At 43.0% G+C, this 20,692-nt stretch overlaps 1 protein-coding gene across 2 annotated transcripts in view; it reads left to right on the top strand.

The window, feature by feature from the left end:
* The window catches only part of LOC139381422 (adhesion G protein-coupled receptor A3-like), a 261,482-nt gene that overhangs the window by 55,131 nt on the left and 185,659 nt on the right, over positions 1 to 20,692 (top strand). For both annotated transcript variants that reach the window (XM_071124932.1, XM_071124931.1), the window contains exon 7: positions 12,248 to 12,461. In XM_071124932.1, coding sequence (XP_070981033.1) covers positions 12,248 to 12,461 — 214 coding nt within the window. The remainder of the gene's footprint in view (positions 1 to 12,247; positions 12,462 to 20,692) is intronic.

Genomic DNA, 20,692 nt, shown 5'->3' with positions numbered 1-20,692 from the left:
TAATGATGTGCAAGTAGAGATACTGGGGTGCAAAAAAGCAAGAGGATAAATAACAATATGGGGATTAGGTAGTTGGGTGTGCTATTTACAGATTGGCTGTGTACAGGTACAGTGATCAGTAAGCTGCTCTGACAGCTGATGCTTAAAGTTAGAGAGGTAGATATAAGACTCTAGCTTCAGTGATTTTTGCTATTTGTTCCAGTCATTGGCAGCAGAGAACTGGAAGGAAAGGCAGCCAAAGGAAGTGCTGGCTTTGGGGATGACCAAAGAGAATTACCTGCTGGAGCGTGTGCTACGGGTGGGTGTTGCTATGGTGACCAGTGAGCTGAGGTAAGGCGGGGCTTTACCTAGCATAGACTTATAGTTGACCTGGAGCCAGTGGGTTTGGCGACAAATATGTAGTGAGGGCCAGCCAACGAGGGCATACAGATCACAGTGGTGGGTAATATATGGGGCTTTGGTGACAAAACGGATGGCACTGTGATAGACTACATCCAGTTTGCGAGTAGAGTGTTGGAGGCTATTTTGTAAATGACATTGCCAAAGTCAATGATCGGGAGGATAGTCCGTTTTACAAGGTTATGTTTGGCAGCATGAGTGAAGGAGGCTTTGTTGCAAAATAGGAAGCCGATTATAGATTTAATTTTGGATTGGAGATGCTTAATGTGAGTCTGGAAGGAGAGTTTACAGTCTAACCCTACACCTAGGCATTTGTAGTTGTCCACATATTCTAGGTCAGAACTGTCCAGAGTAGTGATGCTAGTCGGGCGGGAGGATGTGGGCAGCAATCAGTTGAAGAGCATGCACTTAGTTTTACTTCCATTTAAAAACAGTTGGAGGCCTCGGAAGGAGTGTTATATGGCATTGAAGCTCGTTTGAAGGTTGGTTAGCATAGTGTCCAAAGAAGGGCCAGATGTATACAGAATGGTCTCATCTGCATAGAGGTGGATCAGAGAATCACCAACAGCAAGAGTGACGTCATATGTACAGAGAAAATAGTCGGCCCGAGAATTGAACCCTATGGCACCCCCATAGAGACTGCCAGAGGTCCGGACAACAGGCCCTCCGATTTGACACACTGACCTCTATCTGAGAAGTAGTTGGTGAACCAGGCGAGGCAGTCATTTGAGAAGCCAAGGCTATTGAGTCTGCCGATAAGAATGCGGTGATTGAGAGAGTCGAAAGCCTTGGCCAGGTCGATGAAGACGGTTACACAGTACTGTCTTTTATCGATGGCGGTTAGGATATCGTTTAGGACATTGAGCATGGCTGAGGTGCACCCATGACCAGCTCGGAAACCAGATTGCAAAGCGGAGAAGGTACAGTGAGATTCGAAATGGTCGGTAATCTGTTTGTTACCTTGGCTTTTGAAGATTTTAGAAAGGCAGGGCATGATGGATATAGGTCTATAACAGTTTGGGTCTAGAGTGTCACCCCCTTTGGAGAGGGGGATGACCACGGCAGCTTTCCAATCTTTGGGGATCTCAGACAATACGAAAGAGAAGTTGAATAGACTAGTAATAGGGGTTGCAACAATTTCGGCAGATAATTTTAGAAAGAGATGGTCCAGATTGTCTAGCCCAGCTGATTTGTTGGGATCCAGATTTTGCAGCTCTTTCAGAACATCAGTCGTCTTGATTTGGGTGAAGGAGAAGTGGTGTGGGCTTGGCCAAGTTGCTGAAGGGGATGCTGAGATGTTGGCCGGGGTAGGGGTAGCTAGGTGGAAAGCATGGCCAGCCATAGAAAAATGCTTATTGAAATTATCGATTATTATCGATGTATCGGCGGTAACAATGTTTCCTATCCTCAGTGTAGTTGGCAGCTGGGAGGAGGTGCTCTTATTCTCCATGGACTTTACAGTGTCCCAAAACATTTTGGAATTCGTGCTAAAGGATGCAAATTTCTGTTTGATAAAGCTAGCCTTAGCTTTCCTAACCGACTGAGTGTATTGGTTCCTGACTTCCCTGAAAAATTGCATATCGCAGGGGCTATTCGATGTTAATGCAGAACGCCACAGTATGTTTTTGTGCTGGTCAAGGGCAGTCAAGTGTGGGGTGAGCCAAGGGCTATATCTGTTCTTGGTTCCACGTTTTTTTGAACGGGGCATGCTTATTTGAGACGGTGAGGAAAGCACTTTTAAAGAGCAACCAGGCATCCTCTACTTACGGGATGATGTCAATATACTTCCAGGATACCCGGGCCATGATGAATGTAAACTTCACTTTTTGGTAGCTGTTCAATAGTCAACTTTCCAAGTTCAATTTGCTCTCTCTTTTCGGTGTCTATTGGTGGGCTAAGACACTGAAAGCTGTCATTTTTTCCAATCAAAGCTTCCTCTGTGGATTTGTATGTATTTAGCCCCTACTCTTGGAATTACGTTCGGGGGACCCTTCTAGATTTACAGTGGGGCAAAAAAGTATTTAGTCAGCCACCAATTGTGCAAGTTCTCCCACTTAAAAAGATGAGAGAGGCCTGTAATTTTCATCATAGGTACACTTCAACTATGACAGACAAAATGAGAAGAAAAAAAATCCAGAAAATCACATTGTAGGATTTTTAATGAATTTATTTGCAAATTATGGTGTAAAATAAATATTTGGTCAATAACAAAAGTTTATCTCAATACTTTGTTATATACCCTTTGTTGGCAACAGAGGTCAAACATTTTCTGTAAGTCTTCACAAGGTTTTCACACACTGTTGCTGGTATTTTGGCCCATTCCTCTATGCAGATCTCCTCTAGAGCAGTGATGTTTTGGGGCTGTTGCTGGGCAACACGGACTTTCAACTTCCTCCAAAGATTTTCTATGGGGTTGAGATCTGGAGACTGGCTAGGCCACTCCAGGACCTTGAAATGCTTCTTACGAAGCCACTCCTTCCAGGCGGTGTGTTTGGGATCATTGTCATGCTGAAAGACCCAGCCACGTTTCATCTTCAATGCCCTTGCTGATGGAAGGAGGTTTTCACTCAAAATCTCACGATACATGGCCCCATTCATTCTTTCCTTTACACGGATCAGTCGTCCTGGTCCTTTTGCAGAAAAACAGCCTCAAAGCATGATGTTTCCACCCCCATGCTTCACAGTAGGTATGGTGTTCTTTGGATGCAACTCAGTATTCTTTGTCCTCCAAACACGACGAGTTGAGTTTTTACCAAAAAGTTATATTTTGGTTTCATCTGACCATATGACATTCTCCCAATCATCTTCTGGATCATCCAAATGCTCTCTAGCAAACTGCAGACGGGCCTGGACATGTACTGGCTTAAGCAGGGGGACACGTCTGGCACTGCAGGATTTGAGTCCCTGGCATCGTAGTGTGTTACTGATGGTAGGCTTTGTTACTTTGGTCCCAGCTCTCTGCAGGTCATTCACTAGGTCCCCCCGTGTGGTTCTGGGATTTTTGCTCACCATTCTTGTGATCATTTTGACCCCACGGGTGAGATCTTGCGTGGAGCCCCAGATCGAGGGAGATTATCAGTGGTCTTGTATGTCTTCAATTTCCTAATAATTGCTCCCACAGTTGATTTCTTCAAACCAAGCTGCTTACCTATTGCAGATTCAGTCTTCCCAGCCTGGTGCAGGTCTACAATTTTGTTTCTGGTGTCCTTTGACAGCTCTTTGGTCTTGGCCATAGTGGAGTTTTGAATGTGACTGTTTGAGGTTGTGGACAGGTGTCTTTTATACTGATAACAAGTTCAAACAGGTGCCATTAATACAGGTAACGAGTGGAGGACAGAGAAGCCTCTTAAAGAAGAAGTTACAGGTCTGTGAGAACCAGAAATCTTGCTTGTTTGTAGGTTACCAAGTACTTTTTTTCCACCATAATTTGCAAATAAATTCATTACAAATCCTACAATGTGATTTTCTGGATTTTTTTCCCTAATTTTGTTTGTCATAGATGAAGTGTACCTATGATGAAAATTACAGGCCTCTCACATCTTTTTAAGTGGGAGAACTTGCACAATTGGTGGCTGACTAAATACTTTTTTTGCCCCACTGTAACTCCTAATCCAATATGGCATCAAATCCAATAAGGCTTCCACAATACCATTTAAATGGTGATTTAATCACCTGTACATCTACACGTTTTAAATTAGTCTTAAGTCTATTTGACGATCATTGAGACAAATGTGAGGCTCCAGCAAAAGGAAAGAGAATCCAACTCTGACACTCTCTCCCTAGCTCAACAACTAGCCCCCACTGTGGTATAAGTTCCCTGCCAGGATTGGGCTCTTAATTAATTCACCTCCGCATCATTTAGAAGTGAGCTTTTTTTATTGCTAGTCCAACACGTCTGCCTGAATCCAACATGACCTGCTGGCCCATTGCATTTGTGATACACATTGTGATGTTCCCATGTTCTTATACTACTTTCACATATGATGTATGGTATTTTGCCTATGGAAAAAAACGGTGCAATGTCTACATGACGCCATTACAAACAGGCCCATTTCTACAATCTGCATGATCTACAACCTGCATACGTCTTTTATACCTCCCGTGTGCATGCCGGCATGCTGCGGGTGAATGGTAGTAGTGGTGTGCTGATGTGGCAGGGAGTTTATTTTAATTAATCTATTGAGAATATACACCATCAAAAATAAATCCATCATTAATTTGTTTAGGTTGGTCCTAATAAACGTTATAAGACTAATAAAATGAATTTTAAAATGAATAGAAATGCAGGCGAAGAGTCTTACGTTGAGAGTGTCTTCATCATGATACCGATTGAAAATAATAGCAAACTATGTTTTTCAAAAGCATTCGAGTCTTGTGTGTTAATGTTTCGCAACCTCCGCCAGCTTTTGGAGTTGCCTATCCATGATCAAGCAAAAGGCCTACACTTGATTTAGCCTACTTTATGGCATTCTGAATGTTTCTGATCAGTGATAGATGAGCAAACAAATAGATAAGCTATACCACCTCCACGTATTTGCCCAGCCAGAGAATTAACGAAATATACAGATGGAGATTCAGTGAAACAAAATCACATTGATTGATTAAGACAAGTCACAGGCTTTTGGTCGGGAGTAGGCCTAGGCTACTAAGTGACTGCCAGTGAAGCGCAAAATCATCCACTTGTTAAGCTACATAACATTGTCGTGTCTTTGGCTATGCCGGATTAAGTGATATGACATGCTATTCTATAAAATAATTTATCCGTAATTAATATTACCTGATTGAGCTAATCATGTAAATGTAATTTACTAGAGAGTCGGGACACCACAAAATAATATTTATAGAGCTGTTATCTTCCGAATAAACTCTTAAAGACCTAGTAATATTTTACATCAATATTAATCGTCCTCTTAATTCAGTCTCATCTGCATGAACCCTGGCTAACAAGTTGAATCAGCAATACAAAATTGGGTTTAGTTATTTATTTACTAAATACCTAACTAGTCACACAGAATTACACATACACATAATTAAATCATAACTTGATTACAAATTACACCATAGCGGGCGGAACCGATATGACAGCTGGTTTGGGGAAAAAAAGGGCTGGGTTTGAGTGAAAGAGCAGGAAGACTGAGGAACTAAGGGCGAAGCTGTGCTATCGTAAATACAGAATCTTATGCATTCTAAATTACCGCCTATTTGGAAAAGGAAAATGCAATAAATATTTACACTGAGCTGCGCTTCGGTAGGTTGGTGGTAGATGGAAGGCCATGTTGCCCAACCGAGTCCTTTGTCCTTTGAAGAATGTCTCTGCTGGTAAATTGGATACGTTGTATTAATGTCGTTGTTTGGTAGATGGGATACTCTGTCTGTTCCTTCCTAACCCTCGTTGCATCTGCTGTTGCTAACTCCACGGCTAGGAGGTATCACTTCTGTGGTGAATAAGAGTTCAAAATTCATACCATTCGCAACCAAAGCTCACGCTGATGTTGGCTTCGTTCTGTAGTTATTATCTGAACCATTCTGACATCGGACCGTTGTCCAAACATCCTCGGAACAGGAGGTTATATTGTCGTCAAGGCTTTATATAGGAAGGGAGAGGAGGGCGTGTTTGAAAAGTTTTATAGCCCATGTCCCTTCACAGGGGCGGGCCACTGATTGAGCAGAGCCCTATCTTATGAAAACCCAAATCTCACATTTTAGAAGCTAAAATCACATTTCATCCCATCACAAATAATTTCATAATCAAACATTTAAATTGAACAACAGTTCCATGTGAATCCGATAACTCTGATGTGTAGACTTTCCACTGTAGAATTTATGTAATCTTATCATTGATGAGAATGTCTCAGATGACAACCGAACTGACATCATATTCATTAAGTACCACCGCATATGTTCAATTGGTCGGATTACCAGAATATAGTTAATTTCCCCCCACCTTCTGATGTTCCCAGAACCGGAAAGAGGTATTTATGACTGTCATAAACCTACCCCCAGGCCAACGTCATGACAACATGCTGGCAAAATGTTCTGATCAGTGCTAATAAATGTGCCAACCAGACAAGATGACCATGAGCAGCACTCACCTCAATTTAGCTAACATTACCACAGCCCAATTGTATCCTAACCAATATGCAAACGGAGATTCGGTGAAAAGAAAAATCGAAATTGATAGATTTTTATTTTTTTAAATTCCCTAATTTTGATCTTGTCTCATCGTTGCAACTCCCCAACAGGCTCGGGAGGCGAAGGTCGAGTCATGCATCCTCCGAAACATGACCTGCCACCCGCTTAACCTGGAAGCCAGCCGCACCAATGTGTCGGAGGAAACACCGTTCACCTGACGACGAGGTCAGGCTGCAGGCACCTGGCCCGCCCCAAGGAGTTGTTAGAGTGCGATGAACCAAGTAATTGCCCACCCCGGCCAAACCCTCCACTAACCCGGACGACGCTGGGCCAATTGTTCGCTGCGCTATAGGACTCCCGATCGCGGCCGGTTGTGATACAGCTCAGGATTGAAACCAGGTCTTGTAGTAAATCTTCTAGCACTGTTATGCAGTGCCTTAGACCTCTGCACTACTTGGGATATTGATAGATTTTGCAAGACCCCACATTTGCCTCAAAGCAGTGAAAAATGGTGCTGAAATAGTTGACCACACACAGGTAGGCTATTGCTAGGCTATTGCTTCAATCAATTTTATTTTAACAATTGGATGACTTTGGGAGTTTCAGTAACACCAATTTGATGCCTTCAATTGCATTAGCCTACTTTATTCCAGTATTTATCATTCAGTGATACAGTATTTATTACCACAGTAATTCTTTATGGATCCATCTAGTTGTGGTGAAGAAAAAAAGATGTGTGGTGAACTATGCAAAGAGATTGGTGAAGTGATATGCCAAAGTTTAGAACTTTCAGGACGATAGTAGTAACTATTAAGAGCGTAGTGCGTGCGAATGCCACCTCGGCATTATGGCACATTTCATACTAAGTCGTAGGCAGAACTTTACCGCAATCATGCCTAGGTCGGTTGGCGGACATAAAAGTATAGGCTTTGTTGTCGGCAATACCTTTCATACAGGTGAAGTCGGAAGTTTACATACACCTTAGCCAAATACATTTAAACTCAGTTTTTCACAATTCCTGGCATTAAATCCTAGTAAAAATTCCCTTTCATAGGTCATTTAGGATCACCACTTTATTTAAGAATGTGAAATGTCGGAATAATAGTAGAGAGAATGATTTATTTCAGCTTTTTTTTCTTTCATCCATCACATTCCCAGTGGGTCAGAAGTTTACATACACTCAATTCGTATTTGGTGGCATTGCCTTTCAATTGTTTAACTTGGGTCAAACGTTTCGGGTAGCCTTCCACAATCTTCCCACAATAAATTGGGTGAATTTTGGCCCATTCCTCCTGACAGAGCTGGTGTAACTGAATCAGGTTTGTAGGCCTCCTTCCTCGGAATACACACTTTTTCAGTTCTGCCCACACATTTTCTATGGGATTGAGGTCAGGGCTTTGTGATGTCCACATTCAAGTACATTTGCACTTTTCGCATCTAGGAGACAGAATGCGCCTCCTTCCTGAGCGGTATGACGGACGCGTGGTCCCATGGTGTTTATACTTGCGTACTATTGTTTGTACAGATGAACGTGATACCTTCAGGCGTTTGGAAATTGCTGCCAAGGATGAACCAGACTTGTGGAGGTCTATCATTGTTTTTCTGAGGTCTTGGCTGATTTCTTTTGATTTTCCCATGATGTCAAGCAAACAGGCACTGAGTTTGAAGGTAGGCCTTGAAATACATCCACAGGTACACCTCCAATTGACTCAAATGATGTCAATTGGCCTATCAGAAGCTTCTAAAGCCATGGCATAACTTTCTGTAATTTTCCAAGCTGTTTAAATGCACAGTCAACTTAGTGTATGTAATCTTCTGACCCACTGGAATTGCGATACAGTGAATTTTAAGTGAAATAATCTGTCTGTAAGCAATTGGTAAAAAATGACTTGTCATGCACGAAGTAGATGTCCTAACCGACATTTCAGAACTATAGTTTGTTAACAAGAAATTTGTGGAGTGATTGAAAAACAAGTTTTAATGACTCCAACCTAAGTGTATGTAAACTTCCGACTTCAAATGTATATAATAAAAAGTAATAAAAAAATTGGCGGGATGCGAAAGTTGCCGGAAAACGCGTTTTGGTTTGAAAGGTGTATTATTATTTTTGAGTTGAGCTGACGCATTGCTTCTTCCTGCCAATCATATCCACCATCCTGGCTGTCTGCCCTGGAGTTGCCATATATGTTGACTTGGTGACAGTTTGGTGTATGGGGAGGATGCAACCAAACATGACCAGAGCATAAGATTCACTGCAATGAACCAATGCAATCTGACACTCATTGACAACTGACAAGAACTTATTGGGCCTTCACATGGTATAGGAATTACACTTCTCCAATGCCAATGATGTCCTGAATCTCACAGAACTGTTCTTGATAGGCTCACTCCACCATCAGTCCTTCTCTCGGGCAGTTACTAGAGATGGAGACACCATGGAATTGGACTGCCACTTCAGGACAACAGCATCTGGAAATGGCTGGCGTGCATTGTCCTCATATGTACCTGCTTTGCTACCAACCATGGCTGGCCAGCTCATGTGACACCTGAACTGGACTCGCATGTGAAGAATGAGCTTTCATGCTGGGGTGACTCATGTATTAGTCTGGAAACTGCAGTAATCCCACTAAGGACATATGCTATTTATGGGAAACAAGGCACCTTAGAATGGTAAAACTTTCTGTATGTGAGTGTTTATTTGGTGGCTGGGGATTGACCTTGATAGTGTTCTTTGTGCATCATACTTGATCAGCTCTACCTCCTCAGCAAGCCTTTTACTGCCCATCGAAGCCCAGAGATCATCTTCAAATGTATGTGTGTGGGGCTGTGCTATGTCCCTTACAACCAACACTTCTTAGTCATTGTATGACCTAGCTACACTCTAACTAACCTCTAAGTAACCTGAGGTCACCCTCACAGGCTCTGTCACTCGCCACATCTCCTGCTGGGTGTCTGCTCCAGTCTGTTATCAATGCCAACCACCCACGGTTAATATTGGCCAAATTATCATCCTACCTGGCTTCCAAAGAAATAAAAAGAAATATGTTGGATGTAACCTGCAGGACTTTTTGCCACATTCAACATAAAAACAACTGTGAAACATTTGATAAAGAGGAGGGGAGAAGCAGGAGCAGATGTGACACACACATTGAGAAAGTAGTTGGCTTCGGCTATTCAAACACAACAGAGGCATGGCATGGCCTTGTTAAATAAAGGTTAAATATACAGCACTGAATGAGAGCAGAATTGACTTGGAAAGTTGTCTATTGAACAGCTACCAAAAAGTGAACATAAATCATACATTCAACATAAATATTCATAGTTTATATTTATGCCTATTGTATCTGTGCGTTTATAGGTCTATATTTCCTAAATGTTTTAAGAGATCCTAATGTTGTTTATTTCTGTATGCAGGGCAGACCATTGACTACTTATATTCCACATTTTAGCAATATCAGAGCTGCCACTATTGGATTACATTAGTTTATGTGGTTAATGTGTTAACTGCAGCCCAATGACACACACACACACACACACACACACAGTCTCACCCTGGCAGTGCCTGATAGGCACAGGCGTTTTGCTGCTCTGATCCTTTGGCTCTGAGTGTGATTCAACAGTATCAGCATAACAGCAGATCAACAGTCCATTGCCCCATGCTGTTTTTATGTGGTACCACTTAGCCAGCTACAGTCAGTTACAGGTTATGCAGTAGCTCCAGTTCTGCACTGCTTCATGTCCAACTACCAATACATGGCTATGTAAATTATCAACAAATTAAATGACACTCTTTAAAACACATGAAAATTGCAATATCAAGAGATGAGGTGTTAGCCCAGTAGATGAGCATTTTAATTATCAAGAGATGTGGTGTTAGACCAGTAGATGAGCATCTTAATATCAAGAGATGAGGTGTTAGCCCAGTAGATGAGCATGTAAATATATCAAGAGATGTGGTGTTAGCCTCGTAGATGAGCATTTTAATTATCAAGAGATGTGGTGTTAGCCTCGTAGATGAGCATTTTAATTATCAAGAGATGTGGTGTTAGACCAGTAGATGAGCATCTTAATATCAAGAGATGTGGTGTTAGACCAGTAGATGAGCATCTTAATATCAAGAGATGTGGTGTTAGACCAGTAGATGATTATGTTAATTATCAAGAGACATGGTGTTAGCCCAGTAGATGAGCATCTTAATATCAAGAGACGTGGTGTTAGCCTCGTAGATGAACATCTTAATATCAAGAGATGTAGTGTTAGCCTCGTAGTTGAGCATGTTAATTTCAAGAGATGAGGTGTTAGCCCAGTAGATGAGCATGTTAATTTCAAGAGATGTGGTGTTAGACCAGTAGATGAGCATCTTAATATCAAGAGATGAGGTGTTAGCCCAGTAGATGAGCATGTTAATTTCAAGAGATGTGGTGTTAGCCCAGTAGATGAGCATGTTAATTTCAAGAGATGTGGTGTTAGACCAGTAGATGAGCATCTTAATATCAAGAGATGAGGTGTTAGCCCACATCGATGAGCATGTTAATTGCGTACTTTAGTACAGAAGCACGTATGTCTTATTTATGTTAATAGTATGCATTATGCATTATTTCTATTTATGTATGTATTAGAGCACGTGTTCCTCCATGGAATGCATTTAACACGAGTGTCTGCGGGTTTTCGCTCCTCCCTCGCACTTGATTGATGAATTAAGGTCACTAATTAGTAAAGAACTCCCCTCACATGGTTGTCTAGGTCTTAATTGAAAGGAAAAAACTAAAACCTGCAGACACTAGGCCCTCTATGGAATGAGTTTGACACCCCTGCATTAGAGTGTGCATACATAAAATCAAGGTCAGGCGACGTCTCACTAAATCGGCCTTGATCGTTTCCCAGATCATACATTAAAAGAAACGTTTATTGGCTGTGTTTTTGGCTTAGTTAAACCATCTCCAGAGAGATGGAATGGTGCCGTGCCTTCGCTATCTCACTATCTCTCAGTCAGATCCAGTATATAGCATTTAGAATAGAGATGTAATATAGCTAGAGACGTTGGAGTTTGAACTGAGTGTATCAGCATCCACAAATGGGAGCGCTTTATGACCCGCGTGTACTGAATGGTCCGTCACACTGTAAGCACTGCTCGGTCTCCCCATTGATCTGAATGGAACTGAAGGCCGCTTAGCCGACTTCTTGGAGCATGTCCAAGGAAATGTTTTTATGTGCCCAATCAAACATGTTCCCTGAGTTCGGAATTCCCAAGGTCCCACAGCGAGCCAGTTTACTACGATAATCTCAGATCGGTATGTAGACGCGTGGCCGACGCAAGCAGCTCCAGGTACAGCGCTAGCTTTTTTTGAAGATTGAGACTGAAGAAAGCTGTTAAATCCTTTACTAGCCTTTTTATATAGCCAACAACCACAAAAATCATAATTCATCTGGTATTAAATGATTTGCTTGGCTGTAAATCCTCTATGTTCCCCACAGCTTTCATTCAGTCCTACAAGCACATTGCTTTCTCCTGATTGCTGATGTGTGTGTGCATGTGTATTTGTGGATATTGTATGTGTATTTTTGTGTGGTAACATTGTCAATACTTTACAACTGACATGACTTCAGCCATGGGGAATCATCAAATCCCATCCCCCACCAATCTCTCCTTCCCTCTGGATGAATGAGTTCTCTCCTTCCCCTTCTCCTCTCCCTGGTATCTGCCTTTCCTCTTCAGATGGGCCTCTGGAGCTGCCCTTGTTCCAGCTGATCCCGTCCCAGAGACAGGTGGTGTTCCGTGGGGACCGGCTACCTCTGCAGTGCACGGTGTCATACCTGGATCCCTCTGTCAAGCTGCGCTGGCGCCACAATGGCCGCGCCATCCACAGCAACGAGGGCAGGGGTGTCTATGTGGAGGAAACCCTGGTCCACGACTGCTGCCTGCTAACCAGGTAGGGGGTATCGGGGACGTGAGGGGAGAGCTAATCGCGCTCGCTCGCTCACACACACACACACACACACACACACACACACACGTGCGCATGCACTCATGCGTAACAGTTCTGCAGTGCAGTACGTGTATATGCAGTACGTGTATATGCTCATGCGGTACAGTTGTGCAGAACACACACACACAAATACTCACCCACATCACTGCGTCTCGCTTATCATGCTCACATGCCCTGACACACAACCACACACATCTGTATGCAAACATACACAACACAAACACTCACACACCATCCCCTTTCTCTCCCTTATTGTAGCTGTGATTTACCACATGTTATTGTCCACCCTTGATAGGGATCTGAAAGGACAGGGACAGAATTGGGTTGGCAGTGTGCCACCACTTCTGAGAGCCAATCTGTGCCCCTCTGGAGGTTTTCAGAGGGCTCCGGGAACGTTATCGGAGCATTCGGTGATCACACACTGACAGGAACAGATGCGGAAGCATAATTATAGTGATAATGCGGTCAGCAGCGCTGCTTTTCTCACATTTTTGGGGCCCGTCGCCACACATCCTCTTCCTCTCTTTGTTTCCTCTTCAGGCTACTGTTTCTGTTAGCTTGGGCGGAAGACCTGGATTCAAAAACGATTTTAAATATTTAAAACACTTTATATGTGCTCAATTGAGTTTGCCTTGCTTATTGCACCAATCAAATCATCTCAAACCGGTAAATCCCGCCCATCTGGCCTTCTGGACATGCTGAAGCGAACCCTCAAAGTATTGGAAAAATTTTCAAATAGTATTTGAATCCAGGTCTGCTTGGCTTGGCGGCAAGCATGCTCATATGGAAGAGCACATGGCTGTTGATTAGTTTAACTGCTGCTATTCTCTGAGCCGGGGGCTCTAACATAAATATTGATGGAGTGTTGACAGAAATATTTTTTCCCTGTGTCAACAGGGCCGGAACGCTCATTGTCACGGTTTACATAGCATCCGGAATGCCAGCTCCTTTCCCAGTTCCCACTGCTTCTGATTAGACCAACATTCCCACTTGATGTTGAAGTGTACTATTATGTTGTATTCTCTATAGCTTTGTGGCTGAGTTGATTGTCTCTTAGTATGAGGATGAGTGAAAAGACATGTTTTCGTGTCCACTTAAATATCTCAATAGGCTAATTGCATTCAGTGCTACCCTTCATCCCTGCATTTAGTTTGTCTTGACAGATTGTTCTGTTGCGGACTGCCAAAATAGAATGACTTAGCATTGCCTCTCCAATGAGGTCTGTAATTCACACCTGGCCACTCATTCCGAACTGGCTAATGGCTGTGGATCATTCGTCGCTAATGGTAACTAGCAGCTGTAGTGTTAAGTTGCGAATCGTGTGTACACACAAAAGCCCATCAAGCTGCTCTGGTGAATGAATCACTTGTATGTGTGAATGGGCTGAAGAGTGATTAACACATGCCTGTGTACTCTACAGCATACGGAGCGGAGTGGATTGGCCTGATAGAGAATCAACCCAGTGTCCATTGTTAGGTGGTGTTCTGTTCTAATGGGACTTCCTTACGTAATCTAACTCCATTAAGTGGCTCAGGGGTGATTTGTGACGTTCATCAGTGTGAGTCGAGCCCTCTGACTCCTCACTGCAACACACGCACCTCAGGAAAACACTAGCAATATGCGCACATGTAGAGACGCACGCATGCACGCGTAGACACACACACACACACACAAACACTTCCAACTCTCCTTTTCCACTACTGCGTCCCTGTGCGGAATGTGATGGATTTAGCCTCACTCTCATTCTGATTAGGACTCGCAATTAGCCGCCGCTTTCCCTTGTATACACAAATTATGTAATTTTCTCCCTCGAAGTGGAACCTATACGGTCATGTTGCTCTTGGCAGCCACAGACACAGTCAAGCTTTCCCAGCAGAGAGAGAAAAAAAAGGCAAGCTGCAACTGAGGAACTGCCTTGGTTTCCACTGCAGAATGTTGAGTGTATAAAACGTCCCATCCAACAAAAACACAGCTCTCAGCCCAGTCGGAGCTCCTATATCATCAACAAGTGTGTCGACAGACAAGTAGGGAATTAGAGAGAGGGGGGACTTTCTGGCCCTGGTGCTCTCATTAAATAAAGCATCAGGGATTAGTAATGCTCTGACCTGCCCGCCATGCCAGCCACTAGGCCTGAGTCAATGCCAGTTTAATGACATGAGGCCGTATTTTCAATCGTTATGCTCTCTCTGTTGATGGAGTTCACGTTGAAATAACGTTCTCCTAGCGGTGTGTGTGCGTGCGTGTGTGTCTGCGTGTGTGTGAGTCAGTACCTCTAGCCCTGTATGATGGCCCTTTGGAGAGGAAAAGTCTAAAAACACAGGATTTAAGATGTAGCTTAACCCCCCCCCCCCCCCCCGATGTGTTCTTTGATCAGACACCCTGAAGTCATATTGACATTTGGATTTTTATGACCCCTATTAAGGTGTTCCCAAAATGTTTTCATAGCTTTTCTCTCACCTCAGTTGAGTGTGGTCCCAAACCAATGTTGCCCATTCCTCAGAGGGTGCCATGTTAAAGAATGTGCCAGTGTAAACATTCTTGTTACGTAGTCTTGCTGTCACTGAGGACATTTGGGGTGATGCTCACAGGCACAGGATGATAAGATCTTCCATTTCCCTATTTCATTCAGAATTTTGACCCCAAATAATGTTCCCTGAATACTAATGCCAGTGCTGGGTGTGGGTGTGGGTGTGGGTGTGGGTGTGTGTGTGTGTGTGGCTGGCCCAGGCTGCTGCAGACTGCGTAATGTTGGGACCAGCATGTGAATCATGCCCCATTAATCAAGCACTTGAAAGCCTGCAGCTAGCTTCCGCTTCGGAGGTATCTTTCTTAATCCCCTCCATTTTTAATCACCCTAATATGCCACTGAACTGAGAGGAAAAGCTCTACCTCGTTTGCTCTGATGGGTTTCTCGCTCGCTCTCTCTCTGTTCTCGCTCTCTGCTCTCTCTCTCTCTGCTCTCTCCTTTTCTTTTCTCCCTCACACCTTTCGCTCTCCAGGCATTTCAAAAATATATTTTCTGTTTCTCCCATTTCTATTTCTAACTTTCTCTTTCTCCTCATCCCTTGATTTTCCTTCACACTTCTCCTCAAGCTGATTGGCTCTTGGAATTTTCCTGCCACTGTGTTCTAATCCAGCACATGAGAGAACGTAGAGCAGGTCAGAGGGAGTAGTAATTCTGATTGCCAGAGGGATGGTAGGTTAGTTGATGGCATTACAGTGACGATACATACGGTAGATAGTGGCAAAGTGAGAGCCTTACATTTTTGCACATAAAAGCTTTGGTAGAGTTACACTGTTACAAAGTTTTTTTTTCTTCGATGTACACAATGCAAAGAAATACAGACTGCTCCCTTTTAACTCAATTTTCAATCACAAGGTTCTTGAATGGGGCGGCAGGGTAGCCTAGTGATTAGAGCGTTGGACTAGGTACAAATCTGTCGTTCTGCCTCTGAACAGGCAGTTAACCCACTGTTCTTAGGCCGTCATTGAAAATAAGAATTTGTTCTTAACTGACATGCCTAGTTAAATAAAGATAAAATAAATACAAATGAATAGTGTTCTTAATTGGGCCCTGTAGCCCATGGTCATGTCATTTATAGTAGGATTCTTTAGCCCTATTTACACATGGCTATGATCCGTAGTGGATGAAGTTAAGCTAAATGGGGTCACAACACTGGTTGGAGTGGCTTAAGAGAGGGGGAGAACAAATGTCTTTGGAAGAAGCTGCTTCTCTTTTTATGGGTGAGGGATCTTTTATTTATTCCCAAATCACACACTAATGCTTTAAGTCCGACCATTCATACCCAGATTTAGCCTTCCCTATTAAAGTGTTTATCATCAGGACTGCAGTTGTGTGTGTGTGTGTGTGTATGTGTGTGTGTGTGTGTGTGTGTGTGTGTGTGTGTGTGTGTGTGTGTGTGTGTGTTCGCTAACTATGGTCCCCATATAGAAAATTATCTTGATTATGTTTTCTTCAGTATGTTTATTTGTTTGCAAGAATACAGTAGCTGTTCATCTGAATGTATGATCGGAAGCACCCACGCACTTACTTAGAGAAAGTAGGAAACCAACTCTGTGGCATAGAGCCTCTTGTAAAATGCCTGAGAGTTGGAATTTTGGTTTGTTGTTGGGGAGGGGACGCTTTTGAAGTTTACTGTCTTGTAAAAGCAGGCATTATGTAAACAAATTGTTACATATCAGCGCAAGAGCGTAAGAATTCCTAATTAGGCCTTTGGGAAGCGTTGGGTGCAGACAGCTCCACAATAGCGCAGTGTTAGTGTGGATTTAGGTCATTACTTTGTGTTGTGCCCCTGTCCCGCTCAGTGCTGCAGGGCTGCGCTCCCAGCTCCAAGCTTCCTCTCATAGTTATTACTCAGTTGTAAGCCTTTGAGGACGACCTTCCTAAAATGTTTTCTATCAAACCACCAAACCACCAAACTGCTGGAGCTGGACAAACCCTCTATACACAATCTGTTTATTTGGGTCTGAGTTAAGCTCTGTGTAGCAGATATCTGGGAGAGTTTGTGATCTGGCAAGATGGCGCCAACAGAGATGGTCGCCTCACTTCAAGTCCTTAGGAAACTATGCAGTAATGACTTTTTTATGTATATTTCTTACATTGTTAGCCCAGAAAATCTTAAGTGTTATTACATACAGCTGTGAATAACTATTGGATATAAGAGCAACGTCAACTTACCAACATTACGACCAGGAATACGACTTTCCCGAAGCAGATCTTTTGTTCGGACCTCCACCCTGGACATTGGATCGAATCCCAGAGGCTGACCCAAAACAACATTGTCACCGCAGGAGAGGCAGGCGGAGTGGCCTCATGGTCAGACTAAGAAGGCGAGTACACCACCCACCGTTTCCGAGCATATTAGTCGCCAATGTCCAGTCTCTAGACAGCAAGGTGGATGAAATTAGGGCACGAGTTGCCTTCCAGAGAGACATCAGAGATTGTAACATTCTTTGTTTCACAGAAACTTGGCTCACTCAGGATATGTTGTCAGAGTCGGTACAGCCACCGGGTTTCTTCAAGTGTCTTGCCAACTCAACTCAATCATCAAGTTTGCAGACGACACAACAGTAGTGGGCCTGATTACCAACAACGACGAGACGGCCTACAGGGAGGAGGTGAGGGCACTCGAAGTGTGGTGTCATGAAAACAACCTCTCACTCAACGTCAACAAAACAAAGGAGATGATTGTGGACTTCAGGAAACAGTTAGAGGGAGCACCCCTTATCCACATCAACGGGACAGTAGTGGAGAAGGTGGAAAGTGTTAAGTTCATCGGCGTACACATCACGGACAAATTGAAATGGTCCACCCACACAGACAGTGTGGTGAAGAAAGCAATAGCGCCTCTTTAACCTCAGGAGACTGAAGAAATTTGGGTTGTCAACTAAAACCCTCACAAACTTTTAGAGGTGCACAATCAAGAGCATCCTGTCAGGCTGTATCACCGCCTGGTACGGCAACTGCACCACCCTCAACCGCAAGGCTCTCCAGAGGGTAGTGCAGTCTGCACAACGCATCACCGGGGGCAAACTACCTGCCCTCCAGGACACATACAGCAGCCGATGTCACAGGAAGGCCAGAAAGATCATCAAGGACAACAACCACCTGAGCCACTGCCTGTTCATCCCGCTATCATCCAGAAGGCGAAGTCAGTACAGGTGCATCAAAGCTGGGACAGAGAAACTGAAAAACAGCTTCTATCTCAAGGCTATCAAGCTGTTAAACAGCCACCACGAACATGGAGAGGCTGCTGCCAACATACAGACCCAAATCACTGGCCACTTTAATTAATTAATTTAATAAAGGTATCACTAGTCACTTTAAATAATGCCACTTTAATAATGTTTACACATCCTACATTACTCATCTCATATGTATATACTGTATTTCATACCATCTATTGAATCTTCCCTATGCTGCACGGCCATCGCTCATCTATATATTTATATGTACATATTCTTATTCCATCCCTTTACATTTGTGTGTATAAGGTAGTTGTTATGAATTTGATAGTTTACTTATAAGATATCACTGCACTGTCGGAACTAGAAGCACAAGCATTTCGCTACACTCTCATTATCACCTGCTGACCATGCGTATGTGAAAAATAAAATGTGATTTGATTTAATCTAGCTTCCATTTTGTTGCTTAAATCCTCAGCATTGAGTTTGCTTTGCTCAGGCAGTAGGGAGAAGAAGGCGAAATTGAGGATGGAAAGGGGGATTGGGGGCTAGAGCTGGGAGAGTAGAGAGTGAGAGGGGGTGTGAGGAGGGGAAGAGATACTTTATTTCCCTTTATATAGTATGTGTTGGTTGGCCTGTTCACCAGTGATGTACTGTAACTCTGCACACTATTCATGTCTCAGTCTCTCACACACAGACTTGCACATGAACACACACTCAGACAGACAGACAGACACGCCACTTTATTTCACTATTGACTGGTCATTATTGCCATCATCAAGTCTTGAAGTAATCATCAACATCATCATCATGTCGTTATCGTCATCATAATATGTTTCAATGCTTCCTTCTCCTCAGTTTTCTCTTTCCTAGAAATTAAGGACAAGCAAGCTGCTTGCATAGAGATATCCGACAAGTGGATATTGGACTAAGCTCTATTTAGGATCTGACTGGAGAGTTGATCCACTACTTTGTGGCTGTGTCCCTTAGAAGGAGCACTGCTGATTTAGGGAGAGAGAGCTGTGTTCTATTTCTGCCTGTGGTGGTGGAGATGACCGAGGCAGTGGCAGTAGCAGCAGCAGCACTGGGTTTCCCATGCTATCACAGGGTTACTCAACATCACTGGACTGGACTCACACAGAGTGCTCACTTTATCAGTCACTCTGATGTTGTGTGGTAGAGTGGTTTATTACTGGGCATAGCCAAGGGAGCTAAGCAAGGGAAGAAGGAAATAATAATTAATCTAGCTACATCTATCTCGATGTATAAGGATGTTTTCCTGAGTGGGAAAGGGAGGAGAAGTATCCCGGGTCACCAGTAGGTTTCATGATGAAGAAGATGTCTTTATCTGGTTTTATCTGGTTTAATCTGGTTATCTGACCAGATAGCAACCAAAATGTGCTCTTGGTCATGAAAAATACACCTTTACCTGGTTGTAATAGAGACCCATTGGTTGTAATTTGGTTATTTGACATCTTGTCAACCAGAAAATAACAACATTGTGGTAAACTGTGTCTCAGAGCAAGTTTGAACTCAAATCCCAAACGCCACTCAGGTTCTTCTTTCTGCTCCAGCCAATGAAATAATGATCAGTGTTCAAAGCTTTTAGCCAACAGACCTGCGAAACATCCAGGAGTTTGTCCTCTCTCTCACAGCTCTCGACTCCCCCTCCATTTTACTATCCTAATATTAAGCACATTGCTTCGCTTTACAACAGGAGTATATCCTACCTGGCCGGCATGAAAATGAACCACAGGAAAAGCGTCCTCCATTCGCTATTTAAGTGCATAGATGACAGGTATTTTTTCCCGCTGCCCCTGTTCCCGAGACAGGTGCATGTTACTGGTCCATTCTAAATCCAATTAATTTCACACATAAATTATTTAGTATATGTAATGGCAAAATTAAATCAAGAATAGTCTGACGAGTGACAATATTAGCCTATCACTTGTGAATGATATATTATCACTTGGGAATGATGCCCAGCAGTAGGGCAAGAAACAGTGAGGGCCTTTTTTTTGCGACTTTTTCAGATCATAGTCACACACCGCATGTAGCCTAGCCCATGGGTTTGTATCACAACTAAATAACAAATAACTTCTTCAAATGAAGCACATTAATCCACATTAAAACCGGTGTAGAGCCTAACTGGCATACATAGGTGAGTTTCAAGTTTGGGGAAGATAATTTTCACCACAAAAAATGCACCTTTTATAAAAAATTAAAGACAATTGTTCACAAAACAATAAGTAATGCACCTTTGCAATAAAGCATCACATGCATAATCGCATTTGCGGTCACTTTTGAGAATGGTGTTTTCCAGCTAATTGATAGCATTTTGGAACATTCACGCTTACTGCTGATTGCTGCGCGTATAATATGAAGTAATAGCGTAATAGTTTATCAACATTTAAGCTAAACGTTTTGATCTGTTGCATCAACCTCATTGGTTTAAGAAAAATAAAATT

Source organism: Oncorhynchus clarkii, chromosome 23 (assembly GCF_045791955.1).
Source record: "Oncorhynchus clarkii lewisi isolate Uvic-CL-2024 chromosome 23, UVic_Ocla_1.0, whole genome shotgun sequence".
Lineage (NCBI taxonomy): Eukaryota > Metazoa > Chordata > Actinopteri > Salmoniformes > Salmonidae > Oncorhynchus > Oncorhynchus clarkii.
Note: the sequence above shows the minus strand (reverse complement) of the source record. Positions and strands in the feature narration are given on the sequence as shown.